The sequence below is a fragment of the Salvelinus namaycush genome, chromosome 6 (assembly GCF_016432855.1).
Source record: "Salvelinus namaycush isolate Seneca chromosome 6, SaNama_1.0, whole genome shotgun sequence".
In the NCBI taxonomy this organism is placed as follows: domain Eukaryota; kingdom Metazoa; phylum Chordata; class Actinopteri; order Salmoniformes; family Salmonidae; genus Salvelinus; species Salvelinus namaycush.
In genome coordinates, this window is record NC_052312.1 from 7,434,639 (window position 1) to 7,457,978 (window position 23,340).

Consider the following 23,340-nt stretch of genomic DNA (forward strand, 5'->3'; position numbering starts at 1 on the left):
GAGACAGCAGCCTCCTGCTCTTTGTTTTTCTCGTCCTGAGGAAATCTCTCAACTAGCTTTGCAACTTCGTCGCTAATCTTATCGACAAACTCTATAGACTTCTTGCGCGGCTCGCTTTTGTCTTTGGCGGGGGTGGAAGTGTGAGATGTCTGACCAAGCTTGCCTCTAACTGGCAGCCTAGATTGGAAACCAAAGCCTGACTTTGGCTTGATGGAGTAGTCTTCGCTCATGGGACGACCCAGGTCCTTTTTAGGTGATGACTTGTCTGCCTCACAGAAGCTCTTGGCTTTGGAAGACGGCGTCTTGGTTTTGGGTACAGCAGAGGGACCTGTATCTGTCTCAGACTTTCTCCTCAAGTCCTTTTTTACTGGGACCTTGAGCTTTGTGTCCTGGGATGACTCAGTACGTTTAACTGATGGCTCAGGCTTGACAGGGCTAGCCTTGCCCTTGACAGGTATTCTCGATTTGGACTCTAAAGCGGGAGACTCTTTTTTAGGACTAGCTGAAGAGGGGGATGCAGGGGATGTAAAGGAGGAAGCAGTTTTAACCTGACTTTGGGTGCCAGCCTTGGCTGGGGTTTTAGTTGGGATCTTTGGAACTTTTTCAGTAGAAGTTGGGGTTTTGGTCTTTTCTGTGGTTTGGGGGAGTTCTATGACCGAATGCTGCTCCTCTGGAGAGGAGTCAGAGGACTCTTGGTCCTGTTCTGGGTACACTGATCGAGTGACAGTGGTTACTGCTGTCTCAACATCTGTTATCATTGGATTGAGGGAACTAGTTTCTACCTCTAGGGGGGTCTCCTCTACAATTATGTCTGGTTTCACCGCTAAAGTTTCAGGAGACACTGGTGATACTGGGTCTTTGTCCTTCTTAGTGGTCTTAGCTGAGGCAGAAATACCCATTTTAGGGATTCTAGACTTAGAAGCATCTGATTTTGAGGGGGGGGCTGCTGCAGCTTCACTACCTTTCTGATCGTCCTCTGTCGAGGCACGGTGTGTGGAATCTGAAGCATCTTTCGCCTGTTCCTCGTCTTCCTCCACTTTTATTTGCAGGGTCAGGTTGAGTCCGACTTCAATTTCTGTTTGGTCTCCTCTATCTCCTGGCTCATCTCTGACCTGTTCAGCTAGCGCCTCCTCTAGGGGCTGCTCGCCTATCTGGAAGAAGGCAAAGCCCTCGTCCTCATAGCTCCGTTTGGTCATGTCAATAGCTCCGCTCCGAGTCATCTCAAAGAGCTTCCCCTCTTGGAAGAGGAATGGATTGGGCTCGCTGGTTGGCGTGCTTTCCTCCGTGGGGCTCCTTCCTGGGGTGGTGTCTGGGGTTGCCCCCTGGGACTGCCGATCTACAATCAGACCCAAGATCTTCTGCTCTTCCTCTTTGACGCGGGCCGCAAAAGCATCATCGTCTTCGCGCATGGCACTCCAAGGGTCTGCCTCCGCTCTGGCGGTTACACCCTTTGACTCGGTTCTGGGAGGTTCCTCTTCCTCATCGTCTTCCTCTGTGTCATCGTAGATACAGATCTCAGGTTTGAATGTTTCCCTCACTTGTCCAATGACAGCAGTGGAGGACGTTTCTACCTCAGGGGCTCCTGAGTGTCTCCTGTGATCTCCTTTCACTTCGTCAGTTATATTACTCTCTATTTGACAGGGAGCTTTTACAGCAGCTGTCTGCAGACTGCCTGCATCTGATTCTTTCCCTCCCCCATCATCCTCCTGGCTTTCCCTTGATTTCCTCAAGCTTTCCTCCTTCTGCTCATCGGTTATGTTTGCAGCCCCCTCAGAGCTGGAAGACACGGTAACCGTTTTAGCTAAACTGTTTTCCGTGTCATCCATGTCTTTGCGTGACTGAACTGATTGTGGGACATGCTGCTCTGAGACAGATTGAGGTCCCTCCACTGCTACCATTGTAGCTGTGCTCTTGGCTTCTGTGTGGTGGATTCCTTCATGCACACCTGCTGGAAAAGGAGAGGGAGGTTGTACTTTAATAAGGGATTCAACAGAAAGAGCTAACTCTGAGGTCTCCTTGGCCCTATTGAGCCCACTCTCATTTGCGGACTCTAGTTCAACTGTTTTGAAGCTATCATCCCCTGGTTCGTCACCCGCTAAGGCAATGGTATATTTTCTAGAGTTCTTTTTGGCTCTGGTGTCCTGGTCCACTTCCTCAAATGTTTTTTTTTTGGCTGACATTTTAAACATCTCATCCTCTGGGATGAATTTCCTCTGTGCTTCTGCCTCATCATCCTCTTCCTCTGAGTATTCGGGGATGAAAGCTGGTATGGACACCACAGATAGGTACATGTGGTCGGGGGTTTTGGGGTTTACCTCATAACTTACCTCTTCAGAACTAGGGGTGTTGGGGGAGAGGGGACTCTTACCAGAACTTTCCATCTGGGACGAAGTCTGCTCGATACTGTCATCATCGTTGGCACTAGCCTCCTGGTCCCTGAGTAGCCTACTACGCAATGCGTCTGGGGGGAAGTCTGAGGCTTTGGAGGGTTCTGGGTGTCTAGAGGACCCACTGGGCTGATCTAGAACGGGAGGGAATGTTTTCTGCTCTACAGGGCTGCTTTCTAAGGAGTCACAACAGGGGGATTCCTTTGTTGGGCTGGGCTCGATGGAGTCTGGGGTCCTATGGGAGGAGTCGTCTTCCATGAGGGGACTATCATCGTCTAGAGAGTCTCTGTGGCTTATGGTCAAAGATTCGTCGGCTAAGGGACTGAGGGTATCTGGGTCTTTTAAAGGCAATTCTAAGCTTCCTTGACGCTGAGTAGAGGCACTAGAAGCAAGGGTCGTAGCTAAAGCTGATGCTAGCTTGTCATCAGCGCTCTCCTCATCACTAATGAAGCTCTCTAAAGTCTCTGAAACTCTCTTTGTAAGCTTTCTCGGTTTAGATGGCTTAGACTCGCCCGTCTGAAAAGATATGGACTCACTCGTGGTGCGGTCGTCTGCAGCCTCACTGGGAGAGACAGGGAGGGTCATTTCCGTTAATGGCTGGTCATCAATGGTCCCCACACCGGAGTCTCCAGACTTATCCTTGGTTTTATTGTCACCTTTGACAGCTATAGTAGCAGCTGTTGAGTTTTTAGTGGACTGGTCAGCGTTTTTGGGAGAGAGGGAGAGACTGTCAGGGCTTGTTCCAGGGGTGGCTAAGCCCTCGTGTTTGAGGCTATCCTCTGAGCTAAGGTGAGGAGGACTACCATCACCCAGGCTTGCACTGGGAGAGTCTGCCACGCCCTCATGTTTCAAACTATCAGAGCTATCATAGAGGGAAATATTCAGAAACTCTACGGTTTCAGTTAGGTCTGGCTGGGCAGCAGGACTACCCTCTACAGAGGTCTGCTTAAACTGTTGGTACTCTGGATTGTCCTCAAGCTCTGCTTTAATTTCAGCACCAAAGTCTTTGGAGTGCTTTCTGTGTGGGCTAATTTGCTCATCTTTCTCTCTGTGGTGCTCGCAAGGAATGGCGTCCAGTGATACTTCCCGTTCGTAACGGATTGTGGTGGCTTTGATAGTGGATTTTGACTGTTTGGGCTGTAATTCTGATTCTGTTGTTTCATGCTCTGTAGAGGTGTGGGTTTTGAGCTCGAAAAGTCCAGACTTTCTCTTTGAGGGGTCCTGCCCCTTTTGGAAGGATCGCATGAGCTCCCTTACTGACATAGTCTCCTGCAGCTTCTCAGACTCAGTTTTGGGGGACTTAGGGGGGCCCTGTTTAGCGGTGTCCTGTTTTGAGGGGCTCTGTTTCAATTTAAGGGTCGTTTCTTCGGTCCTTTGAGGGATTTTGCTCTCCACAGCAACCTTTGAGGGTTTGGTGCTAGTTGGCTTTTGACCCTTCTGCTCTGCCTCCACTTTCTGCTGAAGGGCTTTGACTTTGTCTTTTATGGACCCAATGGGGGTCTCCTCAACTACTGGGGACACAGGTGACACTGGTTTAGGGTCTGTGGGTGCACTTAGGCGAGCATCCCCATAGGTATATTCCTCCACCTGTTCCTGGTCTTTTTCTTTCCTCCTGGCTGACTTTTTGAGTTCAACAGCAGGAGTTTTGATTGTAGCTGTTGTTATTATTGTCGTTGTGGTTCTTTTCATGCCTTTGCGCAGGACGACCTCTGTGAATTTCTCTTGGACCACATCCTCCTGAGCTGCTGCACTGGAGCCCTCAGGTACATCCAGGAGATATTCTTTGAGTTCACCAGTCAGGTGTGTGATCATGCCAGACACGTCTTTGATGGCTTTAGGTCTGGGAATCCCTCTGTTGACTCTGACTTCATGTAGAATAGGTTCCTGGGGTTCTAAGGCAGACATATTTTTGGCCTCCTCTATATCACAGTCTGAGAGGAGGATCCACTCTTCATTCATTCTGGCTGCTATTGCTGCCCCCTCTGCTACCTCACCCTCCAATGTTCCACTCCTGAGTATCTTGCCCACTTTCTCCAAATCCTCTTTGACCTTCTCCATGATTTCAAACGGCTCGCCCTGAACCTCCTCAGCCCCTTTCTCCAGACCGCTCACTTCCAGAGAACTGGATTTGTCAGTGGAATCCGTGGTTAGGATGGCTGACATTTTGATCAGGTCTTGTTTCAGCTCAGACACATCGGAGAGAAGGTCCGGATCTCTTTTCTGGACTGTCGTCGACGTAGTGTCTTCGTCATCTTCCATTTTGGCAAGAGGGCAATTAAGGTGCAAAAAAAAAATTTGAAATTGAAATGAAAAAGAGACAGACATTGGAGAATGTGGTCAGGACAGGAACAGGAATAGTACAAACTGTCAGGGTTCAAAGGGTAAAGCAGGGTCACAGTGACATCTACAGAATGTATCAAAGGGAGGGGCTTTTGATCCACTGGGGTTCTTTGGCGGCAAATACTGCAGCAAAGCAAAAAGCCAACTAAATCATAAAGATGGGAAGGAAATGAGCAGGAAATAACTTGCTTATACACATATTCTGCACATTCACGCTCACAACACAAAAGCGCGAACATATCTAAAATAAGTACTCGATCAAACAAACGATGAGCAACAACAGACACCCACAAATCAACAAAAGATAAGGAAACAGGGAAACAAACAAAGGGATAACAACATATAGGTAGACAGACATCTCAAGATTGTCTACAGAGAAAAAGAGAAAAACATGTTTTAAAAAACAATTTTAAAAACGCAATTTTTTCCTCAGAGAAGAAAGCCAGTGATAGCTGGAATGTTGCTAGGACTGTCTGCGAGTGGTCTGAGTGAGGAAGGAAAATGGAAAACTAGCTGTATTGGCAGAGAGGTTTGGATTATTATTTTTTTGTCTGTTAACTTATTTACCGCCTGGTGATGTCACTAGGCAGGCCAAAACTCCATCCCACCAAAACAGGTGGAACTTTCAGGCAGTCTTTTCAAACAGATCTTACACTAAAAGGGCATGATCCTCATTTCCACAATTCTACAATATTATTCCAAACTCACAGTGTGGAAATATATATATAAAACACAGGGAAATCACGTTTTTGACTGCACTGGGCCTTTAAGGAAATGTATGTTCTAAAACAGGAAAGCATAATTGATTGAAGGGAAGGGCATGTGGTCCTTTTATAGGACTGTATCCATTCCCTATAATAACTTAAACTAACTTAAACTAACTTGTACTAACTTATACAAACTTTCTGAAACATAACTGAAGAGAAAATTGAAAATCATAATAAGAGTAGCAACAATGGATTAAAACAAATTCAAATAGAGAGTGAAAAGGAATTCAAAGATCAATGTTAAAGCAAACCAAAGAGTCAATATAACTCTCACACTTGACACACACCCAGACACAGGAACACACACATACACACTCATGTAAGCCAAGTTATTTCCATGCAAAGCAAAGGGGAAAGTTGACATGCAGCCTCCTGGTGAAAAGTGAGTGGAGCAAATTTAAAGTGATTCATTTAATTCATGAAATAAAACTAGCAAACACTAGCAAATCTACATTTTATATTTATCAAAGAATGGTTAATTTAGGTATTCACATTCAATAGTGTGGTGAGTTATGACTATGACTACAAAAGGTGAAGCTAAAGCATCAATTCCATATTATGTATGACATGTGTATGCAAATTGCCACATGCGTCATGCATACACTGTTCAATGTAATGAAGTTGAAATCAACAAATAACATTGTATACATTACATTGTCTTTCAGTTTATGTAAGACCTGTGTGTGCTGTACATGTATGTTTTGAAGGTAAGTGCACACAGAAATATTTTCTATATTATGTATATTGCATAAATATGTAGATATCCAGCTATGCTGAGGCACATGACCATGATTAATGATCAATTAGTCAATCAATGAATCAATTAGATGCAAAGGGAAAATATGATCCATATATGGGTAGGGAATGAAGGATGGGATCTGGAGGGCTGTGAAAGCTAGACTACAGTTTGCTTTGCCATTAGGGTACTAGAATTACTATGGGGGTACTATTCTGTTGTCACATAAACATCACCAAGTTATCAATTACAGTTTGTTTGAACTCTCTCTCTCCATGTGTCCCAAATTCAAAATGGCAGAGAGGAGGAAGTCAGCATGAAGACACTGGTGCAGCGATGTGTGACATGAGAAATGGATGAAGTTCATGCCCGATGAAGTTGTTGGCATAACCTTGGCTGAGGTGCGGTGAAAGTTTGTGTTGTTTTGTTTTTGTGACAAAGACAAAACATGTAGAACTAAAAGGACTTTGAAAAAGTATTGCATGTGCTACAGCTTTGCTAACAAGGGTCATATGAAGCTCAACGTTTATGCATTCGCTCTGGTTACCATTCTGTACTGTTCTCTACAATGGTCAACTAGCATAACATCATTAGCAATGTCTAAATTTATGGCATGGTTATAATGCACTTATCAAAGCAATTTCCTAGTCATAATGTTTGAGTAATGCAGCCATATTATAACAGTTAAAAGTTAAATGGCATGTCTATAAAAGTTTTAGTATAGCTGAGAAAGAAAATATGTTTTAAAGGTGTTATCAAAAAATGGTATATTACTTACATTTCTCGAGCGTCCTGCTGATCTGTATAGAGGAATACAGAAATTGCACTATGAATATATAATTTAAATCATTGTGTAAGAAAAATCTAGGCAAGATTTTGAACACATTTGCTACACGAAGGAAAAAGTAGTATAATTGGACATAGAACTGTTACTAATATCTAAAGATGGATACTCTAGTACAAGTGACAAGCACAAGAATTGATCAGTAATAACATGGAACACAGAGAGCCATATACTAAATATATAAATACATGGCCCTTTCTAATACCTAATATAATAGCTAAATGGCAAACAAAGTGGACGTCTAGTGACAAGCTTCTAGCCTGAAAAGAGCATGTAAAGATCATTAAAAATTAACACTAGTTAGCGGGGGAGAAATGGGGAGAGAGGCACAATGTTACCTCTTCCTCAGCCTCTTGGTCGGAATCAGATTCCTTTTGGGGTGCAAGAAGCAGAAAGAAAGAAAGATAGATAGATAGATAGATAGTTAGTTAGCTAGTTAGATAGTTAGACAGATAGACAGATAGAGGAGGGGGAGAGAAAAGAGAGTGGGCAAAGCAAAGTTACCATAGTGACAGCTTTGAAGGTAGGTGGCCAATCAATGTTGTTTTTTGGCAGGGTGGTTCAGAGTAAACATAAAATATCATTATTAAAGGAGAAGGGATTCATGCTACACTATAGGACAGCTACCAGTACTTACATATAGTACTGCTGGTTGCTTGTAGTTAGTTCATAAATCACAGTTAACACTAAAACTGCTGAAGCAGTCATTTTGACTGCTCATGCTCCCCTCCGCCCTTGACTTTCCTAAATAAGTCTATATAACACACTGTCGTTGTTAGAATCTTAATATCACAAACAAAACTGGAGTTAGAACCAATTTTAGGAGGGCATGTCATCAAATGGAATGGTTTCCCCCCTTATTCCTACAGTTGAAAGTGCAGTGTCCAGCTGATAATCCCCCCGACAATTGCCTCAAAGCTGGCTGGTTAGCTAACATTACGTGACGTGTGTACAACACCCGTTGAATATGACCTGTGTCAGTAAACGTCTGCAAAAAAAGCATAATGAAATTGCTGCCAGCAGGGCTGGTTAGGCTGTTTTCATATTATCCAGAGGTAAACAAGTCATTGGCCAGAGCGTCAAGTGTGCACCAACGAAACGAGATGGGTGGGGCTAAAACTTAAGAGGGTGGGGACGATGCTGAATGGGTGTAGACAAAGAAGAGCTCTTCACTAGATACTAAAACATTCAAAGGCCATTTTCTCAAGTGAGTTTACAAGTTGATCAACTTTCAAAGCAGAAGTACTTTCCCATTGTTCCTCAAATGCAGTGTATGATATACCATTTTGTAGCTCTGAGTCTCTACTTTTATCCAATGTAAAAAACACAACTTCAAATTGTGTTACATAAGACCGAATCCAGGTGGTGAGTCACATTTATCCATTCTAATTATAGGTCTAAAATGGTATGTACCTTATATCAGTTCACCAAATCAAAACAGTCTTATCAGTCTACTCTGACCTACTTGGAGTAGGCTGCACAGTGAGAGCGTGCGTAATTGTACATGCTGAACGGCTTTCAATCTCTTGGAAAATATCCACATGAGGCAGCAGGCACGAGTGTCTGAGAATGTGTTGATGAGGCTTGTGGAACATTATGTTAGCAAAGGGGAGCAATGTCACCATGGACAATTTATTCACTTCACTTCACTTGTCATTGGCGAACAAGTTGCTTGCAAAGAAAACCAGTCTGGCCGGCACCATGAACAAAGTGAGTCCGGAGCCCCGTCCCTTTGCACAAAACACGGCACCTGCACAGCAGTTGTATTCCACAAAGGTGCAGAAGAATGACAAAACAACAGGACTGTCACGACTTGAACGAAATCGGCTCCTCTCCTTGTTCGGGCGACGTTCGGCGGTCGACATCACCGGCTTTCTAGCCATCGCCGCTCCATTTTTCATGTTTCCATTTGTTTTGTCTTGTTCCCTGCACACCTGGTTTTCATTCCCCAATCAATCTACATGTATTTATTCCTCTGTTCCCCATCATGTCTTTGTGTAAGATTGTTTGTGGTACGTGTTTGTTGTTGACGCGCCAGACTGGTTTGTTTTTTTCCGTGGTATTTCACGAAGATGTTTATTGTTAAACATAATTCTTGTGACTGTTTTGCGCGTTTTGCCTCAATAAAGTGTGCGCCTGTTCACAAATCTCTGCTCTCCTGCACCTGACTTCGCTACCAGTACGCACACACCTGACAAGGACACAATCAGGAGAAAACTGGAGACTATTACGCACTACAACCAAACAAAGGTATGTCAGAGTGTGTCAAGCAAATGAAAGTTACAAAAATGGTGTCAGCTGTTAGGACAAGGGATAACAGCTAAATGAAATGCAACTGTTAGGACAAGGGATAACAGCTAAATGAAATCGAACTGTTAGGACAAGGGATAACAGCTACATGAAATCCAATTGATGCCATTGTGTGAAGATGCACACAATCAGAAGCTGACAATAATAGACTATTTTTGACTGCTGTCATATCGACATACAGTATATTCATTATAATGCTATTATTGCTTTTGTGCCGAGTTTCACTGTTTATCAAGGCTACTTGGCTCTTATAATGATGTTTAGGCTACTGAAGTTTTCATCATTTGACCGTGCTTCTTGGTGGTTGGGGTATTTTAGTTTCATTTGTAGGTATAAAAATAAGCTGGTACCATGTTGCAACGCATATGCTTTCTGTTTCATAGTTATAACAAAGGCACCCCATGAATAAAATGGAACACTAACATTTTTGTGTTTTTTGTGTTTTTGTGTTTTTACATACAGAAACAGAAACTAATGACAATGAAATTTGTGTTATTTAAAATAAAATACAAGTCGTATTCTAATGTTAACCAAGGCCTTTATAAAAACAACCAAATTATTATTTTTGCTATAGGTATATATGAAATATATTAATTACACTGTTAGAATGTTAGCTTGAAGGGGGTCCCTCCAGGCCCAGCGGTACTAGTGTTAAAAGGTGTAGTAATGATTTTAATCATACAGACAGACAAAATAACAGATTTGGTCACAGGTTATGACCCCAATATAACACCAATTTAAAGGAAGATAACATGCTATGAGAACTGTCATTGCATGTCACGTATGCATATTTTGCATGTTAGTATGCAAACAACACACCTGTAGAATGTACCTGTGGGAGATGCTAGTTAGGTATTGGAATACTCAGTAATTCTTGAAGTCAATCAATCTTTTTAACTTAAAGGAAAAACCTAACCAAAACCACTAATTCCTATAATTTACATTGTTAAATAACATTATGTGTGAATATGTGGGAACAATACTTTTTGAGAGCAAATGTTTCATTTTGTCGTTATAATAATGTTGGTAGCGGCAAAATGGAATGCACCCTGGACTGAAGAGGCAGACAAACAGGAGAAATGTGGTGGACCGGGACTCTGTTAAATTACACATTTCTCGAGGCAGAAATATCACAAAAATATTATCAATGGCTCATTCGAGAGAAGATATGACATAGGCCAGTAGTGAAATCTGACGTGTTTGATAGAAGTTTTCCCGATCTAAAAGTCGTAATCCTTTTAACTTCCAGTGTAGTGAGAGCGACTTTATCGCAATGCTACGTTATACTGTTCGAAATTCTGCCTGCTTGAACGGCAATAGCTACAGATACACATGAAAACATGAAATGACCCCGAGAATCGATAGAACATCGCTCAAAGATAGATGCACAAAAACATTATAACATTCAAAATGGGTGAATCTTTCCTTTAACATTGAGTAAGGAATTCTGAACACTCAGGCATGTAATGGTAACTGTCGGGGTGCTATACAGCACTCAGAGTTGTTCCTGTACAGGTCACATGGTCAGGAACAACTCCAGGTCCTAGGTGTATCCTACGCTGTGTGTTCAGGTGGAGGTAGTGTTAAGGTGTTCTCACCTTTGAGTAGTATGGTAGTGTGATGTTCAGGTTGCATATAGCGTTGTGGGCCAGACTTCTATAAGACCTGGGTTCTTTCATAAAGGACAGACGGCCACACGGATCCTGAGTGTTGTCTCGGATCTGTGGAATCATCGACATCATTATCGTCAGTCAGTCAGTCAACCAATCAACATACAATATACGATATATTCCTAGTTTGTAATGAAGTAAATTATATGGCTGAGTGTTGAAAGATGGTAAAGTAACGTTAACCTTGATAAAGAGTGCCAGCCTGTTCTCTTTGAAAGCAAAGAAGCTGAAGAGGTGGTGCTGGCCACTCTTGGTGAGAGGGACCAGGTTGCCGAAGCAGTCTGCATAAATGGGTTTACCCTCTAGGACCTGAGGAAAGGAATCATCCGACATTAATTCTAGCTGAACATAGAAAATACCAAATCATTGCCTGTTAGTCATCAACAGCAAGACTTCGAAGAGTTCACACTTTACTGATACGTCACTACAAAAAAAAAAACTATATTATTAAAACACCTCTAATGTAACACACCTCTATTGTAACACCTCTACTATAACACCTCTATTGTAACATCTCTATTGTAACACCTCTATTGTAACACCTCTATTATAACACCTCTATTGTAACACCTCTATTGTAACACCTCTACTATAACACCTCTACTATAACACCTCTATTATAACACCTCTACTGTAACACCTCTATTATAACACCTCTATTATAACACCTCTATTGTAACACCTCTATTGTAACACCTCTATTGTAACACCTCTATTATAACACCTCTACTGTAACAGCTCTATTGTAACACCTCTACTGTAACACCTCTATTGTAACACCTCTATTATAACACCTCTATTGTAACACCTCTATTATAACACCTCTACTATAACACCTCTATTGTAACACCTCTATTATAACACCTCTATTATAACACCTCTACTGTAACACCTCTATTATAACACCTCTATTGTAACACCTCTACTATAACACCTCTATTATAACACCTCTATTATAACACCTCTATTGTAACACCTCTATTATAACACCTCTATTGTAACACCTCTATTGTAACACCTCTACTATAACACCTCTATTATAACACCTCTATTATAACACCTCTACTATAACACCTCTATTGTAACACCTCTACTATAACACCTCTATTATAACACCTCTATTATAACACCTCTATTGTAACACCTCTACTATAACACCTCTATTGTAACACACCTCTACTGTAACACCTCTATTATAACACCTCTACTGTAACACCTCTATTATAACACCTCTATTGTAACACCTCTACTATAACACCTCTATTATAACACCTCTATTATAACACCTCTATTGTAACACCTCTATTATAACACCTCTATTGTAACACCTCTATTGTAACACCTCTACTATAACACCTCTATTATAACACCTCTATTATAACACCTCTATTATAACACCTCTATTGTAACACCTCTATTATAACACCTCTATTGTAACACCTCTATTGTAACACCTCTACTGTAACACCTCTATTGTAACACCTCTATTATAACACCTCTATTGTAACACCTCTACTATAACACCTCTATTATAACACCTCTATTGTAACACCTCTATTATAACACCTCTATTGTAACACCTCTACTATAACACCTCTATTGTAACACCTCTATTATAACACCTCTATTGTAACACCTCTACTGTAACACCTCTATTATAACACCTCTACTATAACACCTCTATTATAACACCTCTATTGTAACACCTCTATTGTAACACCTCTATTGTAACACCTCTATTATAACACCTCTATTGTAACACCTCTATTATAACACCTCTATTGTAACACCTCTATTATAACACCTCCCTCTACTATAACACCTCTATTATAACACCTCTATTATAACACCTCTATTGTAACACCTCTATTATAACACCTCTATTATAACACCTCTATTATAACACCTCTACTGTAACACCTCTATTGTAACACCTCTACTGTAACACCTCTATTGTAACACCTCTATTGTAACAACTCTACTATAACACCTACCTCTACGTCTCTGCTTCTGGCCACCTCAGTGAAGTTCTCCTGCTGTTCCAAGGTTTTGTCCATCTTGTCATCCGTCATGCAGAAGCAGCGAAGCCGCGCCTCTATGGGGTCGTGGGTCTTTGCGAAGATAACGAACTTGGCCATGTAGGGAACGCAGATGGTCTCCCTGTAGACTGAAGTGGAGAAACTGACCGACTCCTGCGCCTGCCGACAGTCTATCAGCCAGAACCTGGCCGACACGTTGGTCGTGAAGGAGACACAGTCATTGATGAACGTTAGGGGCGTGGTTCCTGTAATGTCCTCCCATTGGGCTGGTGTCGTTCCACCTTTGAAGAAGAATACAATTGAGGAATGTTAAAAGGTTAGCTACAGACATTATAGTTTGTGTGTGCCAACAGTCTGTGCGTGTTTGTGTGTGTGTGTGTGAGTGTACATTGTAGAATAGTAGTGAAGACATCAAAACTATGAAATAACACATATGGAATCATGTAGTAACCCAAAGAATGTAAACAAAAATCAAAATATATTTTATATTTGAAGATTCTTCAAAGTAGCCACCCTTTGCCTTGATGACAGCTTTGCACACTTCGCATTCTCTCAACCAGCTTCATGAGGTAGTAACCTGGAATGCGTTTCAATTAACAGGTGTGACTTGTTAAAAAGTTAATTTGTGGAATTTCTGTCCTTCATAAATGCATTTCAGACAATCAGTTGTGTTGTGACACGGTAGGGGTGGTATTCAGAAGATAGCTCTATTTGGTAAAAGACCAAGTCCATATTATGGCATGAACGCCTCAAATAAGCAAAGAGAAACGACAGTCCTTCATTACTTTAATACATAAAGGTTATGATTATCAAGGTTATCAAGCGTTATGTTGAAACTGTCTCTCATGAGGACCGCCACAGGAAAGGAAGACCCAGAGTTACCTCTGCTGTAGAGGATAAGATCATTAGAGTTAACTGCACCTCAGATTGCAGCACAAATAAATGCTTCACAGAGTTCAAGTAACAGACACATCTCAGCATAAACTGTTCAGAGGACACTGCGTCAAATTGCTGCAAAGAAACCACTACTAAAGGACATCAATAATAAGAAAAGACTTGCTTGGACCAAAAAACACGAGCAATGGACATTAGACCGGTGGAAATCTGTCCTTTGGTCTGATGTGTCCAAATTTGAGATTTTTTGTTCCAACCACCATGTCAAGAGGTGAACGGATGATCTCCACATATGTGGTTCCCACCGTGAAGCATGGAGGAGGAGGTGTGATGGTGTGGGGGTGCTTTGCTTGTGACACTGTCTGTGATTTATTTAGAATTCAAGGCACACTTAACCAGCATGGCTACCACAGCATTCTGCAACAAAAAGCAATCCCATGTGGTTTGCTCTTAGTGGGACTATCATTTGTTTTTCAACAGGACAATTTTATTTTTGATTTTATTTTACCTTTATTTAACTAGGCAAGTCAGTTAAGAACAAATTCTTATTTTCAATGACGGCCTAGGAACAATGCTGTGTAAGGGGGTATTTGACCAAGAAGGAGAGTGATGGAGTGCAGCATCAGATGACCTGGCCTTCATAATCACCCGACTTCAACCCAATTGAGATGGTTTGGGATGAGTTGGACCGCAGACCGAAATAAAAACTGCCAACAAGTGCTCAGGATGTGTGGGAACTCCTTCAAGACTGTTGGAAAAGCATTCCAAGTGAAGCTGGTTGAGAGAATGCCAAGCGTGTGCAAAGCTGTGATCAAGACAAAGGGTGGATACTTTGAAGAGTCTCACATATAAAATATAATTTTAATTTGTTCAAACACTTTTTTGAGGTTACAGTTGAATATATACAGTTGAAGTCGGAAGTTTACATACACTTAGGTTGGAGTCATTAAAACTCATTTTTCAACCAGCCACAAATTTCTTGTTATCAAACTATAGTTTTGGCAAGTCGGTTAGGACATCTACTTTGTGCATGACACAAGTAATTTTTCCAACAGTTGTTCACAGACAGATAATTTCACTTATAATTCACAGTATCACAATTCCAGTGGGTCAGAAGTTTACATACACTAAGTTGACTGTGCCTCATGGCTTTAGAAGCTTCTGATAGGCTAATTGACATCATTTGAGTCAATTGGAGGTGTACCTGTGGATGTATTTCAAGGCCTACCTTCAAACTCAGTGCCTCTTTGCTTGACATCATGGGAAAATCAAAAGAAATCAGCCAAAGAAACTGTAGACCCCCACAAGTCTGGTTCATCCTTGGGAGCAATTTCCAAATGCCTGAAGGTACCACGTTCATCTGTACAAACAATAGTACGTACGTATAAACACCATGGGACCATACCGCTCAGGAAGGAGACACGTTCTGTCTCCTAGAGATTAACGTACTTTGGTGCGAAAAGTGCAAATCAATCCCAGAACAACAGCAAAGGACCTTATGAAGATGCTGGAGGAAACAGGTACAAAAATATCTATATCCACAGTAAAATGAGTCCTATATCGACATAACCTGAAAGGCCGCTCAGCAAGGAAGAAGCCACTGCTCCAAAACCGCCATAAGAAAGCTAGACTACGGTTTGCAACTGCACATGGGGACAAAGATCGTATTTTTTTTGAGAAATGTCCTCTGGTCTGATGAAACAAAAATAGAACTTTTTGGTCATAATGACCATCGTTATGTTTGGAGGAAAAAGGGGGATGCTTGCAAGTGGCAGCATCATGTTGTGGGGGGTGCTTTGCTGCAGGTGGGTTGGTGCACTTCACAAAATAGATGGCATCACAAAGCAGGACAATTATGTCAATATATTGAAGCAACATCTCAAGACATCAGTCAGGAAGTTAAAGCTTGGTCGCAAATGGGTCTTCCAAATGGACAATGACCCCAAGCATACTTCCAAAGTTGTGGCAAAATGGCTTAAAGACAACAAAGTCAAGGTATTGGAGTGGCCATCACAAAGCCCTGACCTCAATCCTATAGAAAATTTGTGGGCAGAACTGAAAAAGCGTGTGCGAACAAGAAGGCCTACAAACCTGACTCAGTTACATCAGCTCCGTCAGGAGGAAGGTGCCAAAATTCACCCAACGTATTGTGGGAAGCTTGTGGAAGGCTACCCGAAACATTTGACCCAACTTAAACAATTTAAAGGCAATGCTACCAAATACTAATTTAGTGTATGTAAACTTCTGACCCTCTGGGAATGTGATGAAAGAAATAAAAGCTGAAATAAATAATTCTCTACTATTATTCTGACATTTTACATTCTTACAATAAAGTGGTGATCCTAACTGACCTAAGACAGGGAATTTTTACTAGGATTAAATGTCAGGAATTGTGAAAAACTGAATTCAAATGTATTTGCCTAAGGTGTATGTAAACTTCTGACTTCAACTGTATGTTATTTCATAGTTTTGATGTCTTCACTATTGTTCTACAATGTTGAAAATATAAAAAAAAGAAAGAAAAACCCTTGAATGAGTAGGTGTGTCCAAACTTTTGACTGGTACTGTATATGCATGTGTGCAGTTAATCTGCCCTCTCGCTAACCTGTGATACTACAAAGCAGGCGCAGGGTGGGCTGGTCCCCGCCGAAGCCATTGACCACAGGGTCAGTGTTACTCTTGGGGATAGGGATGGTCATGGTTATGGGTTTATGGAATTTCCTTCTCCGGGGCTCCAGGGTCACAATGGGGCTGAACGTCGCCTTGTTTCCCAGGAGCTTCCTCACCATGTCCACATTCATTGGCTGAGCCTGGTGGTGACAGATTACCGTGTTAGTAGTAGTTTAACATGAGTGGAACCAACAGTAGGATCTTCTTTGGGGCCAAAACAAGGAAGTGCTTGACTGAGCTTGTCTGGTGCAACCAATGAAATAGTCCCAAAATTGCATACTCCACCCTTCTGGCAATCCAAGCAGGCTCAATCAAATGTTTGAAGTAATACAAATATAAAAATAAATAATATTTGGACCCAGTTCTTGTAACCAAACCAGTCAGAAGCAAGTCAGGTTGTGTGTTACAGTGATGTAAAGTACTTAAGTAAAAACACTTTAAAGTACTACTTAAGTAGTTTTTGGGGGTATCTGTACTTTACTATTTATATTTTTGACAACTTTTACTTTTACTCCACTATATTCCTGAAGAAAAGAATGTAAGTTTTACTCCATACATTTTCCCTGACACCTAAAAGTACCTACAGTATCAATATAACACTTTGTCACCCCTACTGCCTCTGATCTGGCGGACTCACGAAACACAAATACTGTCTTTGTAAATGATGTCTGAGTGTTGGAGTGTGCCCCTGTCTGTCCATAATTAAAAATAATAAGAAAATTGTGCCGTCTGGTTTGCTTAATATAAGGAATTTGATGTATAACATTTACTTTAACTTTGTACTTTTACTCAAGTATGCCGATTTAGCAAATTTTCTACCACTGTACTTAAGTACATTTAAAACCAGATACTTTTAGAGTTTTACTCAAGTAGTATTTTACTGGGTAACTTTCACTTTTACTTGAGTCATTTTATGTTAAGTTCTATTTACTTTTACTCGAGTATGACATTTGAGTACTTTTTTCCACCACAGGTTTGTTATTACCTGTAGTCCCACTCTGATCCTCTTGGTGAGGGCTCCCTCTGGGAAGACAGCTTGGACCTGAGGCATCACCGTGCTGCTCAGGATGCCCCCCTCTGGACCGATCAGGCTACTGTCCTGCTTGACCCGGGACACCACAGCAAAGTACTGGGGGAAGTCCCTGGTGATGATGCGGCAGATACGCTTCTTCTCCAGCTCCTCTGGAGGGTCCAGTTCTGGAGAGGACAGAAGGGATGGTGGTTAATAGTACATTGATACAGATTATGGCCCTGTTGAAATACTTTAACAGTACAATGCACTCCCTCCTTGGAGTAATCACTGCTCAAAATACTGGGTTGGTGTAAGCTATATATTAAAATCTTCACTCTCACAAATGGAGACATTTTAGATGAGTGAATACTCCAAGAAAGGTAGGTAGGATGGATTGTGTTTCCAATGTCTTTGAGCAGGGGCCAATGGCCTTTAATTATGATGATCACTAAGTGTTGTCTCACGCTGATAACATCACACTCACCCTCGTCCATGCCGTTGAGGATCTGGTTAAGTTCCTCCCCGGTGTGTTCACAGTGGTGCTCCTTCCAGCTCTCTCCTGTCTCACTGCGTAAGATCACCAGCTCCCTCTCCTTCCCCCTCAGGGCAGCGAAGTGAGGGATCTCCACCAGAACAGGCCTGCGACCAGGGATTGAAGCATGGTGAGTGTAGGAGTGGGGGGTTATGTGTGGGAGTGGGGGGTTATGTGTGTGAGGGAGGCGGGAGCACAATGTATGTGTGTGTGTGTGTGTGTGTGTGTGTGTGTGTGTGTGTGTGTGTGTGTGTGTGTGTGTGTGTGTGTGTGTGTGTGTGTGTGTGTGTGTGTGTGTGTGTGTGTGTGTGTGTGTGTGTGTGTGTGTGTAAAAAGTGTGTGTTCGGGCAATCACTTATCTAACAACCCACCAGATGAGCACAGTACAGTGTGTCAACTACAATACCTATGGGACAGTCATGCTAAACGGAGGAACATCCACCATGTACCAAATGAACCAATAAAACGATGAGGTTGAACAGACAGACAGACGGCACTAAACATAGAAGGCCAACCACAAGTTAAGGAGACAAAAGGTAAGTGGGTAGTGTCTGAGATGTTACGACAGAGAGCACAAGTGGATCACGCCACTAGCACGCCACTAGCACGCCACTAGCACACATATCATCCAGGTGAGGTCACAGACACGGACACAAACACAACACATCACAGAGGTGGGTCGTAATATAAAAGGAGGGTGATATCAAATGGAACCAGTAGCAGTAGCATCCGTGGATTGTTTCATATGCGGGTTTTTTCTCCCCTACCCGAGGAATTTTGTCCCGGGTGGCCCGAGCTGCAGGATGCGGCTAACGAGGCTTTCGCCCTCGTTAAGAGGGGGCGGGGCAGTGGGAAGGTGTAGTTTACTGTGAGACCAACCGTCCGTTAGCAGCAGTAGGGGAAAGAGAGCGGGAGTAGTCAGAATAACGGGTGACTAGTGTATACTGTTGGGTTTTGGCTGAGTGGAGTGGAGGCCATCAATAGGATGCAACGCTATAAAACATTGGGCTTTAAATATACAGGGACTTTCAAAGTGGAAGTTATTATATTATTGGTAGACAGTCTCTCCTAGTGGTTTACCAATCTACATATCAAATCAATCATGGAGCAATGCTTATTTTTTGCAGTTTTTTCTTTCCATGTGGAATTTTTTGTTTCCACGTGTCTTATAGAAACAGTTCGCTTTCACATGAAGAGTTGATTTAGAGTTAGAATGTGGCCCGGCTGTTAAAAAGGAAACAAGCAAGGCCCCTGGCGCTGGGAGGAAGCAAAGAGCAGAGATAGCTTTATTAAGGCATAGACAGGGTGAAATGAATCTGAGAAAAGGAAGAGGGGCCGCAAAATTCTCAGGTTTTCATTCATACAGTGAGCTTACAGTGTCCTTTGACGAACACACTCTCTCTTCTGTTTCTATCCTAGCACCCACTCTGCTCTGTCACAACATAGATCTCTGACATCACTTCTCTTTATTTCATTCTCCCTCGCTCTGTTTCTCTCTCTCACTCTCTCACTCTTTCTTCCTCTTTCTCCCAGGATTCTGTATACTCCTACCTCTCTCACACTAACCCTCTCCCTCAATCTCTCCATCTCCGGTATCTTACCCGAGGAACTGGGCTCCGACAGGCCCCACCTCGATCAGCCTGCTGGCCAGGCCCTCTCCCTCCACCATGGGAGGCATGGTGGCCAGGCGGTGCCTCTTTACCAGCCGGCAGGTCACCCGCGTGGGAGCGCTGCACTTCCGCGGTGGGATGATGATGCGCAGGCCGTTGTGGCGGCAACCCCGCATGGCTCCGCCCCTGGCGTCAACCATGAAGCTAACCAGGAAGCTGTGAAGGGAATGGGCGGGGACAGATATTATGTTTACAAAACAAAAATATAATGTTTTATATTTAGGCATTGTCTCTTTGTACCAGATGAGGCTGGTGGGAGGCGCTATAGGAGGACAGGCTCATTGTAATGGCTGGAATGGAATTAATGGAACGGAGTCAAACGTGGTCTCCATATGTTTGATACCATTCCATTTATTCCATTCCAGCCATTACAATGAGTCCCTCCTCCTATAGCGCCTCCCACCAGCCTCCACTGCTTTGTACATTACCCTTTACACAGATAACGTACATTACATTATGTACATTACAGAAAAAAGAAGGATTTTTGACTTGATAACTACGGTCAAATATGAATCCATGTTAAAACAGACATAAGAATTACAGTTTCACTGCATGCCCACACCCACATGCAAACACACAAGACACAAGTGATAGGGGAATGGGTGTGATGATAACACTACATACTGTAGTACAGTTAATGTAATAGCGCTGCTACTAACGCACTTCACCTGTGACACCATTATGTTATGTAAAGCAAATAAACCATTTTAAAATGACACTCCAACACGTAGACAATACGGCACAACGTCAAACATGGAGATCAAACACACAAACACAAGACTTTGCAGCTGTGAATTGACCCAACACAGAGAAACAACAAACAAAATGGCCACCATGAGTCGGCAGGATTCAACAAAGATGGACACAATGGCTGACCAATAATGATGAGGAAATGTGTGTGACTTTTGATGCAGCACTAGGTGCAAAAGATGTCTTCCATCTGATAAAAGTGGACTATGTCCATTATAAAGAGGCCTGTGTAAAAATGAATGGCAAAGTGATCGAAAGCTAAAACGGGGGAATAGGTGAACATGGGCAACATCTGTTAGTAGTGTTGCTGCACTCGCATTCAGGCATTTTTGACACACACACACACACACACACACACACACACACACACACACACACACACACACACACACACACACACACACACACACACACACACACACACATCTCCCCGGAAGGAGAGCACACTGTGAAAGGAGGAGGAAGAGGAGGATGAAGAGGAAGAAACCAAGGTGCAGTAGATCACCTGCTGTCGCCATGATCATGGCACGGAGAGGAACGTCTGAAAACAGAACAGAGACCCGATAAGACAGAAGGAGAGAGAGAGAGAGAGAGAGAGAGAGAGAGAGAGAGAGAGAGAGAGAGAGAGAGAGAGAGAGAGAGAGAGAGAGAGCAAGAAAGACAGCGAGAGGTAGATAGATAGATAGATAGATAGATAGATAGATAGATAGATAGATAGATAGATAGATAGATAGATAGATAGATAGATAGATAGATAGATAGATAGATAGATAGATAGATAGATAAGTGTTATATAAGTGTTTGTCATATTGCTTGTCCTAGACCAGTACTTAGAGACATACTCAGTGGCCCAACATTAGTGATTCAGGATTTCTGTCATTATAACTAAGAGGGATTATCTTTCCTTATTGTTACCAATTAGTGTGGCAGAGAGAGCAGAGAGAGCTAGCCTGAGGACAACAGGATATCTTCATATCACAATGCATTACACTAATAGGTCTATAATAAGCCCTAACATCGTTCATTACTGCTCTTCATAGTGTTATCACCCAAAGCCGCTTAACAGATGAGGTTTAGAGTAGGATTACAAAAGGTTGTAAATCTTTTCTCAAAACTCTCCAAAAATCAACAGCATCTCGACTTGAGGTACCTGGACCCACCACTGCTCTAGTGCTGCTTGAGGTACCTGGACCCACCACTGCTCTAGTGTTGCTTGAGGTACCTGGACCCACCACTGCTCTAGTGCTGCTTGAGGTACCTGGACCCACCACTGCTCTAGTGCGGCTTGAGGTACCTGGACCCACCACTGCTCTAGTGCTGCTTGAGATACCTGGACCCACCACTGCTGTAGTGTTGCTTGAGGGGCTGAACACATTGGGCTGAAAGGAGACCAGTACTCATGATGGGTTAGATCAGATAACTGTTGCACCTTTTGCACCAAAATAAGGTTTTTGACTATTTTGATAGTCCAAACCGAACGCTTCTGTGTGCCTGCTGTGCCCCCGCGGTACCTACCCAGAGTGGACGGGGCTGGAAGACAGTGCCACATTGTCCAGGTTTTCTGTGCCCCAGCTCAGACGGTACGAGTCCTTCTCATTTTCCCTGGCAAGAGACGACACCTGGCACGCAACAAAGACACGCTTGTTAGGGACTGACCTACCACTGCCAACCATCATTTGAACACAGAATGCATTGCAGTTTTAGTTCAGACACTGCAGCGTTAGTTCAGACACTGCAGCGTTAGGTCAGACACTGCAGCGTTAGGTCAGACACTGCAGCGTTAGGTCAGACACTGCAGCGTTAGGTCAGACACTGCCGCGTTAGGTCAGACACTGCAGCGTTAGGTCAGACACTGTAGCGTTAGGGCAGACACTGCAGCGTTAGGGCAGACACTGCAGCGTTAGGGCAGACACTGCAGCGTTAGGGCAGACACTGCAGCGTTAGGGCAGACAGTGCAGCGTTAGGGCAGACACTGCAGCATTAGGGCAGACACTGCAGCGTTAGGGCAGACACTGCAGCGTTAGGTCAGACACTGCAGCGTTAGGTCAGGCACTGCAGCGTTAGGTCAGGCACTGCAGCGTTAGGGCAGACACTGCAGCGTTAGGGCAGACACTGCAGCGTTAGGGCAGACACTGCAGCGTTAGGGCAGACACTGCAGCGTTAGGGCAGACACTACAGCGTTAGGGCAGACACTGCAGCGTTAGGGCAGACACTGCAGCGTTAGGGCAGACACTGCAGCGTTAGGTCAGACACTGCAGCGTTAGGTCAGACACTGCAGCGTTAGGTCAGACAGTGCAGCGTTAGGTCAGACACTGCAGCGTTAGGGCAGACACTGCAGCGTTAGGGCAGACACTGCAGCGTTAGGTCAGACACTGCAGCGTTAGGGCAGACACTGCCGTGTTAGGGCAGACACTGCCGTGTTAGGTCAGACACTGCAGTGTTAGGTCAGACACTACAGTGTTAGGGCAGACACTTTTGTGACCATCTTTACTCAAACTCACACCTGAGTTTTGTGACTTTCTATTATCAGATAAATTACATTTAAAAGGCATACTTTCAATATTCCAATACTGCAGCTTTTACAAATGACCAAATATTACAACCCTTTTTATTGAAGTAATATACACTGAGTGCACAAAACATTATGAACACCTGCTCTTTCCATGACATAGACTGATCAGGTGAATTTAGGTGAAAGCTATGATCCCTTATTGATGTC

General features: G+C 43.0%; 1 protein-coding gene across 1 annotated transcript in view; it reads right to left on the minus strand.

Moving 5' to 3' along the window:
• Positions 1-23,340, minus strand: part of LOC120049577 (ankyrin-2-like) — a 192,541-nt gene that overhangs the window by 24,782 nt on the left and 144,419 nt on the right. The window contains exons 26-37 of the mRNA XM_038995864.1: positions 22,137-22,240; positions 21,127-21,162; positions 19,803-20,027; positions 18,969-19,067; positions 18,154-18,308; positions 17,643-17,854; positions 16,593-16,797; positions 13,049-13,374; positions 11,238-11,363; positions 10,983-11,105; positions 7,405-7,445; positions 1,448-1,461 (exon numbers count right to left, since the gene is read on the minus strand). Coding sequence (XP_038851792.1) covers positions 1,448-1,461; positions 7,405-7,445; positions 10,983-11,105; positions 11,238-11,363; positions 13,049-13,374; positions 16,593-16,797; positions 17,643-17,854; positions 18,154-18,308; positions 18,969-19,067; positions 19,803-20,027; positions 21,127-21,162; positions 22,137-22,240 — 1,666 coding nt within the window. The remainder of the gene's footprint in view (positions 1-1,447; positions 1,462-7,404; positions 7,446-10,982; positions 11,106-11,237; positions 11,364-13,048; positions 13,375-16,592; positions 16,798-17,642; positions 17,855-18,153; positions 18,309-18,968; positions 19,068-19,802; positions 20,028-21,126; positions 21,163-22,136; positions 22,241-23,340) is intronic.